This window comes from Meriones unguiculatus, chromosome 8 (assembly GCF_030254825.1).
Source record: "Meriones unguiculatus strain TT.TT164.6M chromosome 8, Bangor_MerUng_6.1, whole genome shotgun sequence".
Taxonomy (NCBI): Eukaryota; Metazoa; Chordata; class Mammalia; order Rodentia; family Muridae; genus Meriones; species Meriones unguiculatus.
In genome coordinates, this window is record NC_083356.1 from 62,388,203 (window position 1) to 62,409,963 (window position 21,761).

The 21,761-nt window shown below is 48.5% G+C and overlaps 1 protein-coding gene across 2 annotated transcripts in view; it reads right to left on the bottom strand.

Annotated features, from left to right (window-relative positions):
• The window catches only part of Baalc (BAALC binder of MAP3K1 and KLF4), a 66,214-nt gene extending 47,795 nt beyond the window's left edge, over positions 1–18,419 (bottom strand). Inside the window, exon 1 of one of the 2 annotated variants that reach the window (XM_060389573.1) lies at positions 17,369–18,419. In XM_060389573.1, the coding sequence (XP_060245556.1) occupies positions 17,369–17,528 (160 nt within the window). In that variant the 5' untranslated portion in view covers positions 17,529–18,419. The remainder of the gene's footprint in view (positions 1–17,368) is intronic. The other variant, XM_060389572.1, reaches the window with a different exon arrangement.
• Between the last annotated feature and the right edge of the window lie 3,342 nt (positions 18,420–21,761).

The following is a 21,761-nucleotide window of genomic DNA, read 5'->3' on the forward strand; positions in this document are numbered from 1 at the left end:
GGATTTGGAACACCAAGAATAGTCAATGTCTGAATTTCTAACTCATGTTTGAAACAGAAAACGTAAGTCTAAAAAGCAACAGGCTTACATGAGACCTTTGGTTAACAAGTTCAGCAGCTTCTATTTAAGTGTCTTCTTTAGAGCACTCGCTGGGTATTTCCCGAGACCTTACATAACGGCTGGCAGCCCCCTTTTCTGAAAAGAAACACCTGATTCACCACAGTAAGCTCCAGAACAGAGCCTCATTCATCCACTCCCCAGACTCAGAACCAACCAGACGTGGAGTGACTGTCTAAAGACGCTGCAGCTCGGCATTTCAGCCAGTGGCCGTCCCTGACAACTGAGAAAGGGTGAGCACAGTCCGGAGGGACATGGGGGAGGGGGCTACTCCTCACATCAGCAAGAAGCAGCACCCCACACTCAAAAGGGCACTGTCTGCATCAAGGGCAGCTGGAAAAACAGCCCGGGTCACAGCAGCTCCCTTGTGGCTCTCTACCAACAGAAGCCTGAACTCAAGGAGCAGAAAGGTCCATCATCCCCAGGACACCAGGGCAGAGATAAGCAGAAGGGTAATGAAATTAATCCCTGGGCACCCCTGCCCTACGGTGGACGACATCACAAAAATGAAGAACGTCATGTGAATGATGGTCTCTGAGGTGCATTGCTTAACTTCTCAGTGTTATCAGAGGTTATTTGGCAGCCTTCAAAAGCTTCCTCCCATCCCTCATGTCTGTGCACACGCTAATTCCAGGACTCGGGAGGCAGAATCAGTGAATTTCTGTGAGTTTGGAAGACCAGCATCTTGGTCCACATAGAGAGTTCCAGAGCAGCTAGGGCTACCTACAGACACCCTTTCTCAAAAACAGAAAAAATGCAAAACGTCCTTGAAAGTGAGGAATAAGCTTGTCTCATCGACTCCTTCCTTGGTTGTTACACAGCACTGAATATTTGGAATTTGCAAAGGAGTTGAGAAGTGTTTTTGAGGACTTGGACTAGTAACAGCAAGTCACCCTCTTTTCTATATTCTGTGACAGCTTTGGCCTTAAAGGCAGCAGGTCTAAAATCTAATAATAGCAGAGGTCTCCCTAGGACAAGAGCAGCCTGGCGGGATGGCTCGGAGGATGCAGAAGCCTGATGACTGAATGCAGCTCTTAGAACCCATATGGAGAGAGCCTGCTCCCAAAAGTTGTCCTCCAACCTCCCCCACACAAACACTGAATAAAAAAAAAGTTAATTTAAAAATTGGAAATAGAGCTAGAAAGATGGCCCAGGCACTAAGAACACTTGCCACTCTACCATGAGGACACGGGTTTGGTGCCCAGCACGCCTGCTGGACAGTTCACAGACATCTGCATCTCTAGATCCATGGGATCCAGTTTCCTCTTTTGGCCTCTGTGGGCACCTACACGCTTGAACATATCACACACGTACAGAGAGAGACAGAAAGAGACAGAAAGAAATAAGAAAGAGAAGAAAAAATAAATAACATTTTAAAATTTAAAACAAAAGTAGTCATTGGAATACAAACAGGCTTGTTTGTGAGTTGTCTGGCTGAGATGGAACTGAAAACCGCGAAGCTGAGAAAGTCCAAAAGAAACCCCATGTAGCCTAAATCCTAGAATATTTACTATCTAGCCTCTGACCTTGACCTCTGGTCTCCATGAGTTTATGGCCAAAAGCAGCAGCAGCAGCTTGTGACTGAGCTGTGGGGTCAGGAAGGGAAGTTCTTTGGGACAAAGAGCCTCAGTCTAAGAGCTCTGTGGTGAAGGTGAGTGTGGAGAACCTGCAGCGAAGCTGCTGGAAGACACGCGGGAGAGAAGCCTTCAGTGCGGGCTGGCATCTGCCTTCACAGTGTGCAGTGGGGAGTCGTGACACTCCGAGAATAGCATGACATGGATCCCGGGAGTGTCAGAACTTCCCCCAGCAAGAGTGAAAGGCATTGGAATGGGGCTGTGAGGGCCCAGTTCGAAAGCTGTCATAACTATTAGGGAAACAGCGATGAGGAGCTGAGCTGGCAGCCGGATGAAAGCTGCCACAGAGGAGAGACCACCGGGTTCCACACGAGACAGGCCTGCATGCTTTAGACAGGCCCGGCCTCTGCCTCTCCCATCTGCAGGATGGAGATGACTAAGGCAGGTAACAACCATGGTGTTTGGCGCTGGAGAGGCACCAGCGAATGCAAACGATGCTGATGAGACAATGCCTACCTTCATGTGTGCATGCTCACTCACCCCTTATCAGCCCCACCAGCTGATGGGCCTCACTGCTGCACCCGCCTGTCTGGAAAGTGGGTCTGAGAGAAAAGCAACAGAACATGGTCTTAGTTCCAGACATGCTGGCTGTTCGCTGAAGTCCTGAAACCTGCATCCCTCCTCTTAGGAAGGGTGCATAGGCCACCACAGCTTCTTTGTAACCAATGCCATGCCCCGTTGTTATGGCAACCAGTTTTCCTAACAGCCTTGCTATTTTCTACAAACCTTCTGGTTTCCTCATGAGCTAAAGCCCACAAGCTGGGAATTTTTATTTTTTAACTTCCACAGGGAATGCAGTCAGCTCTTGAAATTTGCCAACTGGCTCTCTGAAGCTTCCCTGACAGAAGGCCCCGGGCTGACCTTCGCCCTACACAAGCTGGGTGTAGCGATACACACCTTAGGAGGCAGAGGTAGTTGGAGCTCTGAGTTTGAGGCCAGCTTGGTCTACAAAGTGAGTTCCAGAGAGAGGTGGGAGGGAGAGAGAAAGAGAGAGGGGAGAGAGGAAGAGGGAGAAGGGAAGGGGAGAGGGAGGGAGAGAGAGGGGGAAGAGGAGGAGGAGGAGGGAGAGGGGAAAGGGAAGGGGAAGGGGGAGGGAGAGAGAGAGAGAATGTAAACTCCACAAATGTTCCCTCTCATGAGAAACTGTTTCCATGAAGCTGGTACCTCAGTCTCTGGGCCATATTAAACTTGCAAGAAAGTGAAGCAGAAGAGACACAGCACAGAATTCATTCTACAAGTTAAGGATAGAATAGCATTGCATTATTTTGAAATTATTTCCAGGAGTGGGGGTGAAGCCCAGTGGTACATGACTTGCCTCGTTTGTATAAGGCCCTGGATTTACACCCTGAAACCTCAAAAAAAAAAAAAGTTATGTATTTTAGCATTGACACATGTACCTCAGACTCACGCTTGCTATGTAGCAGAGGATGACCTTGAACTCCTGACCTTCCTGTTTTTTCCCTCCAGTGTGTTGGGATGACAATATGTCTCTCACCTGGTTTTAGGAGGGGCATGGGTTCAAACCCTGGACTGTGTCCACACGAGGAGAGCACTCTACCAGCTAAGCTCTATCTCCAGCCCCTACACAGTATGATTTTAAAAATGTTTACCTTATTTACTCACATGACACATGAAAACATTTTATATGTCATTACAGCAGAATCTTAATACTAATGGCCATGTCGCCTTGGGTCCTGGGGCTGGTCTGTCTCTCTCTCGTCGATTCTTCCTTTCCTCTCTTCCCTTGCTGACTTCTCTCTGACCATGAGAGGTGCAGCCATCTTGTTGGCTTTGCCTTCTTCCTTTCTTCTTTGCCAGAAAAGCCATGAGGCCTTGCAGATGGCATGTTCTCAGCTGGAAGCACTGGTTCCCAGAGCTTCTCCTGCTAGGAATACCCGGTACCATTCCTGGCACTGGAAAAGCTCACTTGGCGCTGGGAACGCAGCTGTCCAGCTAAGGGATACTCTCAGAAGAAATCTCCGTTCTGCTCTTCCCTTACTTCCCACTGAAGACAGTGTAGGGGCTGGGAGGTGGCTCAGTGGCTACACACACTTACTGCTCTGGCAAAGGACAGGAATTTGGTGCCTAGCACTGATGTTGGGTAGCCTGTAACTCTGGCTCCACCTTGAACCTTTGCCTCCGGCCTTTGGGGGTGCCTGCACTCATGTGCACATACCCAGGTGAAGACCCACACACATACACAAAGCTTAAAAATAAAAATATTTGAAAATAAACAAACAAGACAATGTGGTATCTTGTAGCCATGAGGTAAAGTGTAAGTGCTAAGGATGACAGAGCAGGAAATGCAAAGGAGCCTGGGAGTCCCTGAGAGCCTTCTCGGACAGTTGCAAGTACCCACCTCCAGACTTCGGCTGCAGGTCCTCTGCTTGCTAAACTGCCTTCTGTTCATGTAACCAGATACCATTTCTAATGTCACAAAGGAGTGACAAAGGTCTTTTTCATTCAACAGATGCCCACTCTGCTGAGCTCAATGCTACGTGCTCGGGTTCCAATGAGTGAGTCACTGAGGCCTTGACCTTCTGAGATCAGGAAGCAATGAGACAAAGACTAATGCTAGGAAGGAAGTAACCAGTCACTGGGGAAGGCTGGTTTCCCCAGGAAACAACATAAGAGCTGAAGAAAGGGGTGGGGCTAGGCATGTAAGGCGAGGTGAAGTGCCCAGAGCAAGCACATTCTAGCAAATGCCACCACCTGGTACTGAGGAGAGGCTCAGTGTATGAAAAGACCAAAGAGCCCACATCGCTGGGCCTTCCTGAGTGAGAGATGCTGGAGATGCAGCAGAGAACGAGCCAGATGAGAGGACCCTGGGAAATGAAGAAAGAAGTTGGGGTTCTTATTTTACAGAAAGGATGAAAGGAAAGGGCTGGAGAGATGGCTCAGGGTTAAGAACACTGGCTGCACTTCCAGAGGACCTGGATTCAATCACAAGCACCCATGTGGAACCATACGAGGATCTGTGACTTCAGTTCCTGGGGATAGGACGCCCTCTTCTGACCTTCATAGCCATGGATTGCATCTGTGTGTTGTACTGACACTCATATGAATAAATTAAAAAACCAAAAAGAATCTGGGTGCTATGGCACATACCTGCAATCTCAGCACTTGGGGAGGCAGAGGCAGGTGGATCTCTGTGAGTTCAAGGTAAGCCTAGTCTACCAAGTGAATCCAGGACAGCCACGGCTACATAGAAAAACCATGTCTTGAAATGAAGAAGAAGAAGAAGAAGAAGAAGAAGAAGAAGAAGAAGAAGAAGAAGAAGAAGAAGGAAAGAAAGAAAGAAAGAAAGAAAGAAAGAAAGAAAGAAAGAAAGAAAGAAGGAAGGAAGGAAGGAAAAGAAAGGGAAACAATCAGAAAATATTGGCTAAGAGTAACAAGACTTGACTTCCATTTAAAAGATTATTTAAAAAACTAGGCTACCAGCACAGTCTTTAATACCAGTACTTGGAAGGGAGCGGCAGTTGGATGAGTTCAAGGCCAGCCTGGTGTACGGAATGAATTCCAGAATAGCCAGAGCCACTCAGAGAAACCCTGCCTCAAAAAACCAAAAAATCAAGTAAAAGATTATTCTCTCTGCTAGTCTTGGTGGTAGCATACCTGTAACTCCAGCACTTAGGAAGCATGGGGCGAGTCCAAGGGTACTCTGGAATCTGGCCTACACAGTGGGACCCAGTCTCAAAGAGAGGAAGAGAAGGAAGGGAAGAGGATATTGTTCTCCCTGTGACAAGAAAATTGATGTCAAGGGTCTTGGTGGGGGCAGGTCATTGCAGAGGTCCATGTGGGTGGGCTGGTAAAGTGGGCTCTTTGAGGGCCAGTGGAGCACAGAAAAGACTGTCGCCCTAATCAAGCTACAGACAAGGTCTCCCTCTGAGCTGTCACAACAGCAGCCTTGCCTGTGAACTTAGCCTCCTCCCCTCTACTCAGACTGGAAGAGAGGACAGTAAAATCGTTTAAACTCTGAGGTGGCAAAAAGATCGAATACTAGGGAAACAAGGATCCTCATTCCACAATGAGAGTGCTGGAGACTCAAAGGAGCAAAAACTAGAAATCTATTTTCAGTTCTGTAGAAGTGGGGGTAAGCAGGGTCAGGGAGCTGCTGGGGAGAGGGACGTGGTCATCCTGGACAAATGGCGAAAATCACCAGCACACAAAACAGTGCTCTACCATCCCGGATTACAAAAAAAAAAAAAAAAAGCTGTGCCCTTTCTTCCCATAGACTGGTGGTCTAGAGAATCCCAGTCTCTCTACCACTGGTCTACACAGTCCACACCCCAGATTCCCCACCCTGTGGGGGGTTGAGATGCCCCCTCTTCCTGACACAGGGGTTCAGTCAGGTAGCAAACTATCTAACTTTTGTTCTTTCTCCTCTCCCTCCCCAACCTCAAGCAGCGTTTGTCTGCATAACCCTGGGTGTCCTGGAACTGGTCTGAAGATTAGGCTAGCCTTGAACTCAGAGATCCTCCTGCCTCTGTTTCCCAATTTGCTGGGATTAAAAGTGTGTGCCACCACCACCCAGCTGGCCTGTCGGGAACTTTGCAACATAAAATAAAATTTAGAAAGTAGCCAGGCAAGCAGGTGCCAGCTTAGCCAGGGAAAACAGGGCCCTCGTGCCTCCTGCTTATCTATGAGTCACTGCCCAGCTCTAAATGCACTGGAAACAGGCCGTAATGATTTATTTCTTACACAGGTGAGACCATAACAGAGACTTCACAGCAAGCGTTTGACTTCTTTTGGAATTCAGAGAAAGAGAGTGCGCAGCACTCAGGCCCTAGGAGAGGCTTATCCTAATGGGGAATTAACAGACTGGGGTGAGGCGCAGCTCCCAGTTTAGAGCATGTGCAGCAAGAGACACTGACAGCATCACACACCTGCCTCCCCGGCAACTCAGGCCCAGGGATAAAGGAAGCAGAGGAGCTGGGTGACCTAAGACTTGGCATGATAAAGCCAGACAAGGCTGAGAAGGTCAGCAGAGAGGTCCTGGGTGATAGGGTGCAGCCAGAGCAAAGGCTGAGTACCCTCACTGATGGTTAATTCTCTGGAGGTTCCCATCCCACCAGAGAAGCTGAAGCCCAGCATAGCTGAGACCTCCGTGTACCAATCAAGGTCACACAACTAAAGCCTGCAGTTAAATTCAGATTTCTTAACTCTATAGCTATACTGTCTTCAAGCAAAGCAGCAAGGAAGATGCCGGGCAAAGAAGGAGAGATGAGGGGACAGGGCCACAGTACACGCTGCCTTGGTGGCATAGGGAGGAAGTGCGGAATGCCTAAGCAGAGAGACCTCAGGGGCTGCCTGTGTGGACCCAGGAGGGTGGCTGCATCAGAGCACAGGGCAGTGGTTCGGAGATGGTAGCTGAGTGTTTGCTTGGATCCCAGCCAAAGGCATCTGGCTAGCAGCACTGACTCAGCCTAGCTCACTGTCCATCGAAATGCTGATGCAGACACTAAGAAGACCAAAGCGTCACCATGAAGAAGGCTGACTGAACCCAAGTCTGTGGGAACTTGCACCATTTGTAAAGCAGATGTGGCTCCAGTTTTGCTTCCTTACGCAAAAGCCTCCTGACCAGGCATGGCATTCCTGCCCTGGGGGACCAGAGCTGGGAATGGATGAAGTTGTGTCAGACAGAATAGAGAATGGACAACAAGCCTGACTCCAGATATTTGAGACTCAGACATGAAGCTGGTACCTCCAGTTACACCCCACCCAAACACAGAGGCTGCACTGGCTAGTTTTACATCAACTTGACACAAGCTAAAGTTGTCTGAGAAAAGGAAACCTCCATTAAGAAAATGCTTCCATAAGATCAGGCTGTAGGCCACTTTGAAAGTCAATCTAGTGATTTCTCAGAAAATTAGGAATCACTCTACCTCAAGATCCAGCTATACCACTCCTGGGTATCTACCCAAAGGATGCTCCACCATGCCACAAGGACACTTGCTCAACTATGTTCATAACAGCGTTATTTGTAATAGCCAGAAACTGGAAACAACCTAGATGTCCCTCAACCAAAGAATGGATAAAGAAAATGTGGTACATTTACACAATGGAGTGTTACTTGGCTATTTAAAACAATGACATTATGAAATTTATGGGCAAATTAATGGAACAAGAAAATATCATCCTGAGTGAAGTAACTCAGATCCAGAAAGACAAGCATGGTATGTACTCAGTTATAACTAGATATTAGCCATAATGAAGAGGATGACCATACTACAATCCTCAGACCCAAAGAAATGAAGTAACAAGGACAGTCCTTGATCTCACTGAGGAGTAACCTTATCTAAAAGTCCTAACAATGGGCATACAGAGCCTAAACAGGCCGTCACCTGTACCCAGTCAAGATTTCCAGCGGATGGACTGGGACACCAACTCTTACAAACTTCCTACTTACAATCTGTCCTGCTTTTATGAGATATGCAGAGCTAAGAGTGGCACAGAAATTGGGGAAATGGCCACCAGCCATGAGAGGGAGCACATCTATGACACTGCCAGGAGCCAGAGGCTGGATAGCCCATAGACTCACGAGAGAACCAAACATGAATGAAAAAAAAAAAAAGCAATGAAATTATTCCAAATGATATTCTAGATATTGGTGCCTAGGCCAGAGAGGCTTTCCCCAGCAAGTGATGGAAACAGATGCAGAGACCCACAGCCAAACATTAGGTAGAACTGGGAAATCCCACGGAAGAAGGAACCACTGACCGGGGAGCCTGCTTGGGACTGACCTCCCAAGCATGTGTGTTTGCCCTCCACACATATGCTCCGGTTGTGCAGCTTGGGTTTCTTGTGGGACTCCTAACAGTGGGAGCAGGAACTGTCTCTGACTGTGCTGCCTGTCTTTGGGACTCTCTCCCCCTACCGGGTTGCTCGTCCAGCATTAATAGAAGAGGTGCCTAGTCTTACTGCAACTTGATATGCGATGTCTGGTTGATATCCAAAGAGGCCAGCCCTTTCCTGAAGAGAAATGGAAAGGGAGTGGGTTGGGGGAAAGGGGCACCAGGAGGAGAGGAGGGAGGGAAGACTGTAGTAGGTATGTAAAATAAATTAGAGAGAGAGAGAGAGAGAGAGAGAGCATGCTGTAGGCAAGCCTGTAGATCATTTTCTTAATTAGTGATCAACCAGATCATTGTGGGTGGTACCATCCCTGGGCTGGTGGTCTGGGGTTCTATAAGGAAGCAGGCTGAGCAAGCTGTGATGAGCAAGCCAGTAAGCAGCACCCCTCCATGGCCTCCTCAGTAGCTCCGGCCTCCAGGTTCCTGCCCTGTTTGAGTTCCTGTCCTGACCTCCTTCGATGCCGAATAGCATTGTGAAAGTATAACCCAAATAAACCCTTTCCCCACCAGGTTGCTTTGGTCATAGTGTTTCATTGCAGCAGTAGACAGCCTGACTAAGACAGAGGCCATCATGCTTCCACAGGATAGACTGTACCTCCCAGAGAACAGCTGGGGAAAAACATAATCAGGCAGCATGCCCCTCCTGCACAGCATGCACAGGTGACATATGCAGGATGCATTTATCACAGGTGTGTTTTCCCTGCATATAATTCGCTGGCACTTAACCTTTGCCTCATAGTGAAAGGAAAAGAAGGAAGAAAAGCCCTTTCACTCATCCAAGGCTTTCTTCCCTTGATCTTCCTCCAACAAAATAGATTCTCACTTCCAGCACTTCCACGGTTTAAAGGGAGTGAGTGACTGTGTGGTGTGTGTGTGTGTGTGTGTGTGTGTGTGTATTCACCACAGGTGAGTGCAGGTGCTTTAGAGACCAGAGAAGTTAGATCTCCCTAGAGCAGGAATTACAGCCTGATGTTGGTGCTGGGAATCAAAATGGGACCCCTGTGCCCCATTGTCAACAACGAATGCCATCTTTCAATCCCACTTTCTTAATTTTAATAAGGAATACATATTTCTTTTTAAATCAGAAAACAACGTTATTCTTCCCAGAGATGTCATCTTTAATGGGACCTGGTGATTTTGAAAGCAGTGGCCCCTACAGTGCCACTCTGCAGAGATGGGCACACAAGGGCCCCCAAGGCACAGGGAGAGACATGTTCAGTGCCACAGAGCTGCAGGAACCCAGCCCTCAGTCATGTAAATGCTGGTAGGGAGTGCCCACACTGAGGGACTAATTATATAAAACAAAACAGAACAAATGGGGAGAAAGGAGGGCCGGAAACCCCTGCTGAGATGTGCCATTTGTGGACATCTATTGTGGACACTGCCCACAGTTTAGAAGCAAGAGAGCTGAGTTCCCATCAGGCTCTTCCACTTCCTGGGCTGGGTGACCCTGTTCAGCCTGTTCACCTCACTGAACCTCAGCTTCTTCCTCCTAAGAAACAGTGATGACATGGTTTATAAGCTGGCCCTCATGTGTTTATTTTCCTCACGGTTTTTTGAGATAGAATCTCACAGAGCCCATGCCAATCTTGAATTTTCTAGGTAGCTAAGGACGACTCCTGATCTCCTGATCCTCCTGTCACCACCTTCCAAGTACTGAGGTGACAGCATGGATCTTGTTTTGGTTTGTGCGTCGTGCATGCTAAGCAAACACTTCAATAACTGAATCACAGCCCCATCCTCTGTGGGGTTGTTTTGTAGAGTAGTATAAGTAAATACACACACTCATGCACGCGCACACACACACACACACACACACACACACACACACACTAGATACTCAATAAGTGCTTCTCAGATCTACCTAGCAGTGGAATAGACACGAGCTTGGGAGAAAACACAGAAATACTCTTACTGTTCCCAGAGTCCGGTGTCTCTGTTCAAAACAGGGCACCACACACTGCCCGGCTCAATCATCGAAAATCCCACCAGAATTGTCCCTCCTCTGAAGCCAAGAAGCCAAGGTCAGGGTGTGGACAATGTTGCCTCCGGAGAGCTGTGAGAGGGCCTGTGTCCCAGGCTTCCATCCCGGCCTCTGGATTCCTGCTGCATCCTGTGGTACTCAGGGCGGCTCTAAAACCTTGTCTTGAGGAAGCATCACCCATCTCTTCTTCCACCTCCACACAGAATTCTCTCCATGTGTTTGTATCCAAATGTCCCCCTTTATAAGGACACTGGTCACATTGGATTAGGACCCTCCCTCATGACCTCATTTTGTAAAGATCTTGTCCCCAGGTAGGGTCATCTACCTGTGTTTCTAGGTTAGGATTTCAGCATATGAATTGCAAGGGGTGAGGTATTTCATCCATTTGAGCTAAGAGTATGCTCAATGGATCTATATTACAGATGGGGGTCAAGATAGCTTTTAGAGGGCCAGAGAAGTTCTGTGGGTGTCCTGCATAAATGGAATTTGTGGTTGAAACCAAAATGTCTGCTGGGGGTAGCTAGATGCTCTGGGTCAGATGCAGAAAGGCACCAGGGAGATTCAGCCAAGAACAAGGAGTTCCGACAACCAAGTTTGCTAATGAGGTGCACAGAAACTAGATGAAAGAGAACTCTGAAGGTGTCCATGCATAGGAGCTTCTGAGAAGAAGAAGCCAGGCATAGGCCCTTGATGGTGGAGAGAACGCCATCCTTTCTCCACCGGGACCTATGAAGTCAGGAGGCGAGTGTGGACTGCGCTGCACCAAGCAATGGAATCACCTCAAAGCATAGCTGGTTAAGTCAGAATTATTTTACTGAGTGTCCAGCTGGTATTGCCAGGGTGTCTTGTTTTCTCTGCCAGTTAAGGCATTAAAAGGCACACAGCAGCAGGGGAAACCTCAGACACAACCACCAGAATCAGTGTGTAAAGACAGGGGAGAGGAAAGACACAGCAAGACACGCAGAGAAAAAGACCCTCTACAAGGTGGACTCAGGAAGCTGGACCCTGTCTCCTTGCTGGGTCTGTTGTTGTTTGTTTTTTATTTTGTGTTTTAAGATGCTGCCTCCTCCTGAGAGCTTGAGGGGGAAATCTTCCTTCCCCAATTTAGGGCTGGTCAGTTTGAACAAAGACAAAGTCTTTGGGTACACAAGTTTGGGTACACATGTTCTGGTCTGGCCTTGAACTTGTTGGACAGTTCCACAGGCAGGGTTATGGAGTACCTGAAGAGATATACTCCAGAGAGGCCTAGTTATGGGGTACCTAAATAAGTCAAATAGAGTTTTTATTAACTGCTGGTGAGACTGTCCCAAGCAGATTAGTGGGAGAAGCCTGGTTTTTATGGGCAAAAACTGCAGTTGTGACATATTCAGAAAGGCAGCTCTGAATAAGCTCTGAAAAAGCAGCAAGCAAGTGCTGTTGACAGAAGCAGAGAGACAGCAGTTAGATGGTCAGGCAGTTAACCTTATGTCAGAGCCATATTGTACAGGAATTTATGGCTGGTCCAGAGCCCAGCTTTACCCAAGATAATTTTACTACTTAAAGTATTCTTAGGAAAACTTTCATGAGATGGCTGTAGTTCAGTAGCCCACTACAGGGGAACCTCACAGTGGCAGGAAAAGCCTGCCAGGCCTTTGTCTTAAGCTATCAGAGTTTTGTGTCAGGAGGACAAGGAAGAGGCCAGCCATCTTGAAAGCTCACCATCTTTATTGTCTAGTCATAGCCCCCTTCCCCATCCTTCTGTCTATTGAGAAATCTATCAGCTCTTCATCCCCAAAAAGGCTGGGCAATGCCGTATAGCCTGTGCTGACGCTGTCAGCAAGAGCAGCCATGAAAATGCAGCACTTCCTAAAAATATATAAACGGCTCGGGTTTATTATCACCCGATTCGTGGAGTAACATTTACAAAACAAACACACAAACAAATCTCTTATAACAAGAAGATTTTGCTGGTGAGATGGTCCAGTGAATAAAGGCATTTGCCATGCAAACCTGAGATTAATCCTGGGAACTCACAGAAAGGGGAAAGGAGAGAAATGGCTGCATGAAGTTGTCCTCTGACATCTGCGGAATGCATGCCCACACCTATCATTCATGCTTTCACATGCACAACAATGAAAAGGAAAATAAAATAAAAGCCATGTGTTGGGCTGGAGAGATGGTTCAATGGTTAAGAGCACTGTCTTCCTTCCCAAAGGATCCGGGTTCAATTCCCAGCACCCACATGGCAGCTCCTAACTCTGTAACTCCAGTCCCAAGGGATCTGACACCTTCACATTAATGTACATAAACTGAAATAAAATACATTATTTTAAAAAGATTTTTTTTTAAACCATGTGTTTAGCAAAAGGGAATGTTATCTTATTATGCAACAACTACGTAGGCAAGAACCTGAAAAGGATGAGTAGATGGAACTGACAAGGAGAAATAACTTCTTCTCTGGGGTCTACAGGAAAAAAGCAACACATGAACGTTTTAGGTTATTCTTTCAGGAGAGCGCCCTCTGGGGCCCAGCTCAGCCATGCACTCCTTTACCTAGCCTGCCCATCACCCTTGAAGGTGTCAATCATTACTTTAAGACAGAAACACCAGTAGTAACAGGAGTGTAGAAGGAGCTGGGGCTGGGGTGGGTGGCTTTGGGCACAGGAAGACCCAGGTTGGGGGTTCTCCCCAGGACTGCCCCTCTCAGGACATATATGAGGGGAGCCAGGCTCCCTGTCTCCACCTTCCCTCTGAGAAGGGGCCTTGGGAGCAACTCTTCTTCGGGTTCCTTGGCTCTTCGTGGTCTGTATACACAGTCATTCCCTGGGCAAAATGAACTGCTTGGCCCGTAAAGTTCTCCTGAATGGGGGACCATGGGTGCATGGCTTGCATAGCTCTGTGCTGAATGTCTACATGAATGAACAGAAGAACTAATAAACACCTTTCATCTTCAGTCTATAAACATGGGGAAACAAAGGCCTCAAATGTTCTGCTAAGAGTGCTATCAAGGTGAGTGAAAGTCAACAAACTTAAGCAGTAATTGGGAACCACTAAGATGAATTTTTACAACAATAAATGGAAACACCCTAAATGAGGGTTACGAAGCTTGAGCATGTTAATGCAAGATTCCCAGGTTGCAGTGGAATCACTGTTCCATATTATTGAGTGCCATCTATTTTCCAGTTACTGTCCCAAGCACTGGGTTTATAGCAGAGAAAGCACAATATTCCCAATACAACCGGATTTCAATTTAATTAGAAAGAAAGACGTAAGGGTTTTAGCTAGTCATGAGCTAATGTGAGTCATCAAGGAAATATGCAAATGAGCCTTCATGGAGTTTACCAGTGCCAGCGCAAGTGCAACAGTTCCTATCTCATCCTTGTTGTTCACATTACGTGAGGTGATTTGCAGAGTGTCAGCTACAGTGCCTGGCCTTTCAGAAGCCATCTTCCGAAAGGCCAAACATCTTCACTTTATCTGTCCTCTAGCTTATTTGGGCAAATCATTTGCCCAAACTCCCCAAACTAGCACAATTATTTAAAACTATAAAGAACTAGTTGAAAAATGTTGAGGTGTTTACTCTCTAAATAGATTAGACACTTGTAATTTCAAAGGTGAGACTGGCAATGACATGGTGATGGGACCAGGTGGGTTGTGGCAGCATCAGACTCCCAGTCTTCTTGGAGAGCCCACACACACAACAGAAGAAAAATGAGTCTAGCAAACCAATTCTATAAGACTCCATCCATGCCAGACCGATTCCGTTTCCTGCTTCAGTAGAGTTTGGAAATACAGGCAGACGAAGGAGATCAGCTGCTACAGTCTTCAACTCGACTACTAACCATGTAATCTAAAACCTGAATCTTGGTTGTTGGAAACAGCATCCAAAAACAGGAAGCTGAGCCTCAGGGTCAGTTGTGAGGGAGAGGGATGGGGGGGCAGGCAAGATACTCAGTTGTGGAACTGGTATAAAAATAAGCCTCCCACCACCCACGGTAAAATTCAGAACTCTTACACAAACGCTGACAGAACACTCGTCATATGACACACTCAGTCTGGCAGGTGGGAGAAAGCTGAAGTGAGAGTCTAAGGAGCTGTGCTTGAATGGAGATTCTTGGTGGGCATGGTTGAGGATTTGGGGTGTGGCAAGACTATGAAATGCTCAGGCTGGACCCCAAGCTTCCGTAGAGAGGCTTCCGTAGATAATATCGGGGGAGAGACTTTCTATTTTTTCAGCAGAAGCTGTGGGGTCAGAAAGACCTTGGGAGGAGCTCAGGAAACTCATTCAGGTCAGGGTGTCCAGTTGGAAAGACTACAAGGAAGAGAGGAAAGGGAGAATGTTCCAATAGCTGAGGCAACTGAAGAGTGGGGTTAGCCCAGCGCCTGCTTAGTGAGAGTAAAACCATCAGCTGATTCTCAGCCTTCTGGAGAAAACCTTCATGAAACCTGACATGCCCTGAGCACAGAAGACCAGTCAGTCAGTCCTAAGGTTAAGGTTGCCAAGAGAAAGGCAGCTCCCATTTGACATTCAGCAAGAGGGGCCAGAACCCCAGGAAGAAGGGATTCTTGAGTACTGAGGGACCTGGAGGTAAATGGGTGAGGGAATTTCCAGATGGGGACAATTCATGGGAGAGTCCCTTTTTTCCCTGGACTGGTGATCTCCAGGGCCCTCTCCAGCTCTAGCTCCTAGGACAAAGGCATCCTGACTATTTTACAAGCTGCACTGTCGAGTCCAGCTCCCCCCCCCCCCATTTGGGTGTCTCCATCAGAAAAGGACGATTAGGTCCAGAGACTGGCTTTCTGATTCTGTGTAGAGCACAGCCATGGAAAGCCAAGGGGTTGGGCTCACTAGAAAACCTCCCACGGTACACATAAGGCAGGGAGGCTGGAGGAAGAACAGAATAGGGAACCCTGGTCACGGCCCGGGGTAGCAGAAACCCACACATTCAAAACTTTCTCAGATGATGCGAGTTGGTTAAAGATGATTATTTCCAGACGTCAAAGCCATGGGAAACAAGCCCCTCTTTTGTCCCCACCCAACACCAGTCACTCCATAGAACTTAGGCGCATGCAAAACTCATTCACGCCTGGTTTGCAGAAGTACCCCTCCACTCTGACTGAAATTTCTAGGGAAAATAAAATGATGTCGCCCCTCTAAGACACTGCCCCTGAGCTGCACTGAGCCCTTCCTCTGAGCAATACTGCCTTCAGGACCGCCCGCCTGTAAGGCTGCGACCATGTTTGGAAACTGTTCCACCAATGAGTGTGCCTGTCCTGTCCTTCGCATGTGGCAGGAACACAATTTCATGATAAAACACAGTAAGAATAATGAATAAATGTTGGAAAAGACTTGAGGAACATGTGTGTGCTTATTCAGCCAATCTGCAACAACTTTGACACCTGTACAATACACACACACACACACACACACACACATACAGAGTGGTACTCTGGCCTTGGGCCTTGCAGAGAAGCATGAAGCTTTCTTGGGAAATGCTGTCGCAGCTAACATTTGCGCGCCTTCAGGGGCCTGCTTGCCCTCCTGCTACTGAGCTTGGCCAGCACACCATTTGGGAGCCTGCTAGATCCATCAGGGCAGCAGCATTGGTGTAAGAGCTATTACGGTCCCCGGGAGTCGAGTAATTTTCAAATCAATCCAGCGTTACCAGTTTCCTCGGGCGAGCAGTGGAGGCTTATGCCTATCGTCACAGCCACTGGGAGGTGGGGATGGGAGCCTGGAGAAGGAAGAGTACTCAGGAGCTCAAGGTCAGTCTGAACAATATAGCCAGATTGGTGTCCTTTAAAAAACTTAAAAGAGCAAGCATTGCCGCCCAAGGCATCTGGCTATTCCCAAGATTAGAGTAATAACAACAGAATGGGATCAGGCAACAGTTAGAACATTAAAAACCCAAACAGTGATCTATGTAACAAGAGGGGAGGTTTGATTGTTTTTCCTTTTGATGTCACCAACACATTTAGGGTCAAAGGTTACTCTAATTCAACTGTATCCACCTCTGCAATGTTTTTGTGAGCGGCTGCTTCAAAATCAAATCCTGAGCTGTGACTAAGCCAGAAAGTTCTCTGCATATCCTTGTCAGGCTTCTGCTGACCGAGGGATGACCGAGGCGAGAACATTTGCAGTCAGTCTTTTATACCCTGCTTCATATAAAGCATCCAGGCACAGTGGTAGGTCCTGTCCTGTAACAGAACGGCTGGGAAAGTGAGCTCCGGCATGCATTGTACTAAGTTAGGTTTTTGAAGGCCGGCTGTGGGGCTCATTCCCAGTAGGAGGGATGGAGGAGGAGACAAAAAGACTCCACCTTGACGATTCTGCTCAAGATCCTTGTCTATACACCAAAGGTGTGAGGCCAAGTGGCCCGGTGGGTGGAAAATCGCCAGACTGAGCACACAGGTGGCCAGGGGGAAGCTGGACCAAAGCTGGGTAAAGGCCCACCGGGTCAGCTGGGAAACGCGCGGTGAACTGAGGGCTAGGTTTGGGGTGAAGTGGGCTCTCCTCTCGCCCACTCACTCATCCCCAGAGCCAAGGCATAGGCACTGGCAGGCAGAGGCCAAGAAGTGCTGTGTGGCAAGATGCACAGGGCTAGCTCAGTCCTCTGGAGGACTGCTTTCCTTGACTGGCTCCCGGGCTTGGGGCTGCCAGCTGGTCAGCCTGCGTCTTGTCCCGCTCTCTCTGTCTGTCACCCCACCCGCAAGCACGCCGCGGGGTTCCCGGCTGCCCGGGGCTCCCTGCAGCTCCGGCTCGTCGCGGGCAGCCGGGCCTCGAGGGCGTGGGGCTCACTCACCCGCGTGCAGGCCGCCGGCCTCGGGGCCGCTGTCCGCGGCCGCGGCGCTGGGCAGCGCGTCCGAGTCGGTGTAGGTGAGCCAGGTGGACTCGGTCTCCCGGGTCCAGCTCTCGTAGTAGCGCGGCTCGATGGCGTCGGCCCGGCTCCCGCCGCAGCCCATCCTCCCGTGTGGCGGGCGAGCCCGGTGGCCGCTCGGGTTGAGGCTGCGGCTGCGGCTGCGGCTGCGGCTCAGCCGGGGAGACGCAGCTCCGGCCCGCGAAGAGGAGGAGGCGGCGGCAGCGACATCGGTCCCCTAACCGCCGAGCCGAGCCGCGCCAGCCCCAGGCTCCCCGGGAGCCCGCCGCCCCTCCTCTTCGCCTCCAAGGCCCTCCTCCTCTCCACTCTCCTTCCCCAGCTCCCCTCTCCCACCGCCTCGCCACCAGTCCCTCCTTCAGGGCTCTGGGGGAGGCTGCGCTGCGGGGTAGCAGACAGGTGGTGGGAAGGGGGAAAGGGGTCCCTCCTCCATCTTCAGTCGACCTCCTAGGCTCCCATCCATCCATCCATCATCTGTCCACCCATGCACCCACCCACTGATCCAGTCATCCCTCTACCCATCCTTCTGTGAAACCATCTTTCCGTTCTGGATAGGTCTGAAGCTAACAGAAAGCAGCCCAAGTTTCCTGACCACTTGTTCTAAAAGCAATGGATGAATAACACTAGAAAATAGGGGGACAGTGCTGTCACCGCAGGTTGAGTTGGAGTCAGTGCCTGCTTACAGCGCAGGAAGCAGGGCCCATGATTTCAGACACCAGGACCAGCCGCGCACCAGCGAGGACTCCGATGCTCCCTGAAAAATAGTAAAGCAGCATTTTGTGGTGACCACGGTTCAGACGGAGGAGCACAGTCTCTGGCGGGATCCCTGAGGCAGGTGCTCCCAGTCTGTAAGTCAGAAAGGGCATAGACAAGGCGACTCCAGACAAGGCCTGGGTTGGCCTCTCCTCCCCTGTGACCTCCCTTCAGCCTCTGAGGCAAAGGGCATAGGCTACTTGGGATGGGTGGCCCAGCCTGGGGCAGATTAAAGATCCTCGCCACCTCTGGATTCCTCTCCTGAATAACTGCGGCATAAAGTGAGCCTGGTCTTCATGCGGTCCTGTGCTCAGGCTCCAAGACTAAATTGATGATGATGATGATGATGAAAGTAAAAAAGAAAGCCCCTTTATGAGAACCAGAAGTCTCCGCATCTGTACCAGAGCCTGTGCTTTCTTCCCTCCAGCAGCAGAGACCTTTTCTCGTAACCAGCTGTTACGCGATGTCAGCGCCTGAAGCACGGCCAGAGCAGGAGTACTTTACTTGGAAGATGCTTGAAGAGCTCTAGAAAAGCAAAGAAAGCCCCGGAACTGGGACCTGGTGAGCAAAGGAAATTATGTGAGCATGAGAAGAGGTAGAGCAGTCTAGAGCCAGACAAGGGGGAAAGACCAAAGGAAGGGACGTGGGCTTTATTGAAAAAATGGTGCAGTGGAGGGGGGTGAGGCTGGATGTGGGGGCTGGTTGGCATCAGAAGGCTTTAAGTTACGCCTCAGCAGCAGCAGCAGCAGATCTGCTCTGGGAAACTGTAACTCAAAAAGAGGGCGGAAAGCCTGGCTCGGTGGCACACACCTGTAATCCCAGCTCTTGGGGAGGCTGAGGCAGGCCGATCAACGTGAGTTAGAGGCCGGTCTATAAAGTGAGTCCAGGACCACCAAGACTGCACAGAGAAACAAAAACGAAAACAAAAACAAAACAAAACAAAAAAAGCAGGTGGAGAATGAATGAGCAGAGAGGCCAACTAGATCTGGCGAGCATGTGGAGGTAAAAGGATGGCCAGTTACTGAGGAGGAAAGCATCAGAGGTGCCCATGAGGTGCAAAGGTCTGGAAAGGACAGATGAGTCTAGAGACAGCTGTCCGTCTTTGCGCAGCTTTACTTTTCTTCTGTTCAGGTGCAGGCAGCTAAAGTCCAAAAGCATTATATACAATAAAAGATCCACATCATAACCACAAATCACTCTAAGCAGCACGATGAAGTCTTATGCCATTACAATCTATCCTGCCTGAATATGAGTCACCCTTTACCCAGGGTCCAGGCGCTATACACACCTTCCCTGAACATCCCTCAAAGGCCCATGAGCTAAGGCTTCAGTCCTCAAGTTGGCTGTGTTGGGAGGCACTGGAAGCTTGAGGTGTGGAGGCTAGAGCAAAGTCCTCAGTGACTGTCAATGAAGAAAACACTTGTGTGAGTATCTGTAAAAGCTAGCTGAGTGCCCAGCATCTGGAAAGCACCCATCTGAGAGATGTTGCCCTCATCTCTCAGAAGAAGAAAGTCTCAAATGGTTGTTCTCACAAGACAATGCTCGTGGATTTGCCTGGCACAGTGCTAAAGTTTGGTAAAGTTGCCTTCATTTTTTTCAATTTCCTTTTTTCCTTCCCTTCTGACATTATTACTGACGAGCTCCTGCGAATACATTTCCTCTTATCATTCCTACATAGTCATCAACCGGGCCAACTTCTGTTTTTCCAGGGACTTGCTTCCGGATGGTATTTAATAGCAAAAATTCAGGGTGCGTTTGTCCCAGCCTCAGCCTGTCCTCCCATTCACCAGTTGGAGCTAGTGAGAAAGATTTGTGGTGTCAGGCATGGACAGCACTGTGTTACCTGTAAGCCTCACTTGTGGGAGGCTAACGGAAGAGGATGAAGGGTTCAGGGCTAGCTGGAACTAAACAGTGAGAGCTTGTCTCAAATAAATAAGGCTGCTAAAGTCCTTGCCTACCTTGCATAAAGCCCTAAGTTCAATCCCTGTCACCACATAAAACCCGGTGTGCTGTGTATAGACATAAGGTCATTGTGTAATTCAAATGCTGATTTCTGTACCCCCATATCTGGCTGCAATCCTTGTTCTGAGAATCTCCTGTCTCAATGCTGTGTAAGCACCATTCCCCAATTGCCCCTTGATTTGCCAATGAAGAAGCTTACAGCCAATTGCTGAGCAGGAGAAACTTACAGCCAATCACTGAGCACTGCTGGACTTCTTGCCAGTCAGGGGAGGGGAGTCAGAAGAAGAAATAGGAGATTCAGCCATGCACAGATGTTCAAGAGGGGTCAGGAGAGAGAGAGAGAAAGAGAGAGAGAGCTCAACAAGGAAAGCTACAAAGTGCAACTATCTCTGGGATGCATGCTGGGAGAAAGCCAAATTAGCTTAGAGGGTTAAGAATAGAGTTAAAACTGCTCAGTTCTTGTGCTGTAAAGCTTGTTAAAATGATATAATAAAATGTCTCAATTTTTGTGTGATAGCCCAGTTAAGAGAGAAACTGAGAAACAAACACAGTTTTGTAAAACTAACATTAACAGTGGTATAGGTCTGTAACCCAAGTACTTGGGAGATGGAAGAAAGATGAGCCATTTAAGGTAATCCCAGGTACACTGGGAGTTCAAGGTCAGCCTCGGCCATGTGAGACTCTGGAGAGAGAGAGACAGGGAGACAGAGAGAGAGAGAGAAGTGGAGAAGGAATATAGTATCTTTGTGGAACTGTCCAAAGTGAGCTGAAGTCTCAACCAGGCCTCCAAACCTCTGCTCACTACATGACCCTTTGCTCTTTTAATTATAATTCTCTAGCTGGGACTAAGTTTTCTCCTAAGCTTTTACTAATAAATTTTAATAAATTAAGTGTAACTGTGTAAAACCTAATAAATGTCATAAATTAAAAAAGTATCTCTTCAGAATCTTTAACCTGACTGCCATGAACTAACCATGATTTTCCACAAGGTGTGAAAGTTTTGAAAAAAAGAAGGAAAAAAAGGAAGGAAGGAAAGAAGAACGGAAGAAGGAAAAGAGGAGGGGAGGGATGGAGGGAGAGGAATTCTGTGGCTAGATTAATTCTGCTGGGAGACGCTTTCCCAGCATGAACGAGGCCCAGAGTTTCATCCCAGCACTGAGCCTGGTGGTGCACACCTGTAATCCCAGCACTCAGGAGGTAGGGGCAGGAGGCACAAGTGTTTAAGGCCATTCTCTGCATTCTCTGCTACATGGCAAAATGGAGGCCAGATTGCTATGCATTAAGATACTGTTTCAAGAGAAGAAAATGCTAGAAGAGGAAGAGGAAGAATTCTAAAGAGTGAAGGGCTGCCACTGGAAATGAACAAAGCATCATCAAAAGTCCTCGGAGCAATGAAGTAAATTCTGTATTAAAAAATTACTGCTGAGGGAACTGGAGAGATTTCTCAGTGGTTAGAGCACTGGCTGCTCTTACAGAGGACCTGGGTTCAATTGTCAGTACTCATAGAGCAGCTCACAACCTTCTGTGACTCCAGTCCCGGGAGTCACAGAAGCCTTCTTTTGGCCTCTCGGGCACTAGGCACACAGGTGGTGTGCAGACACACATG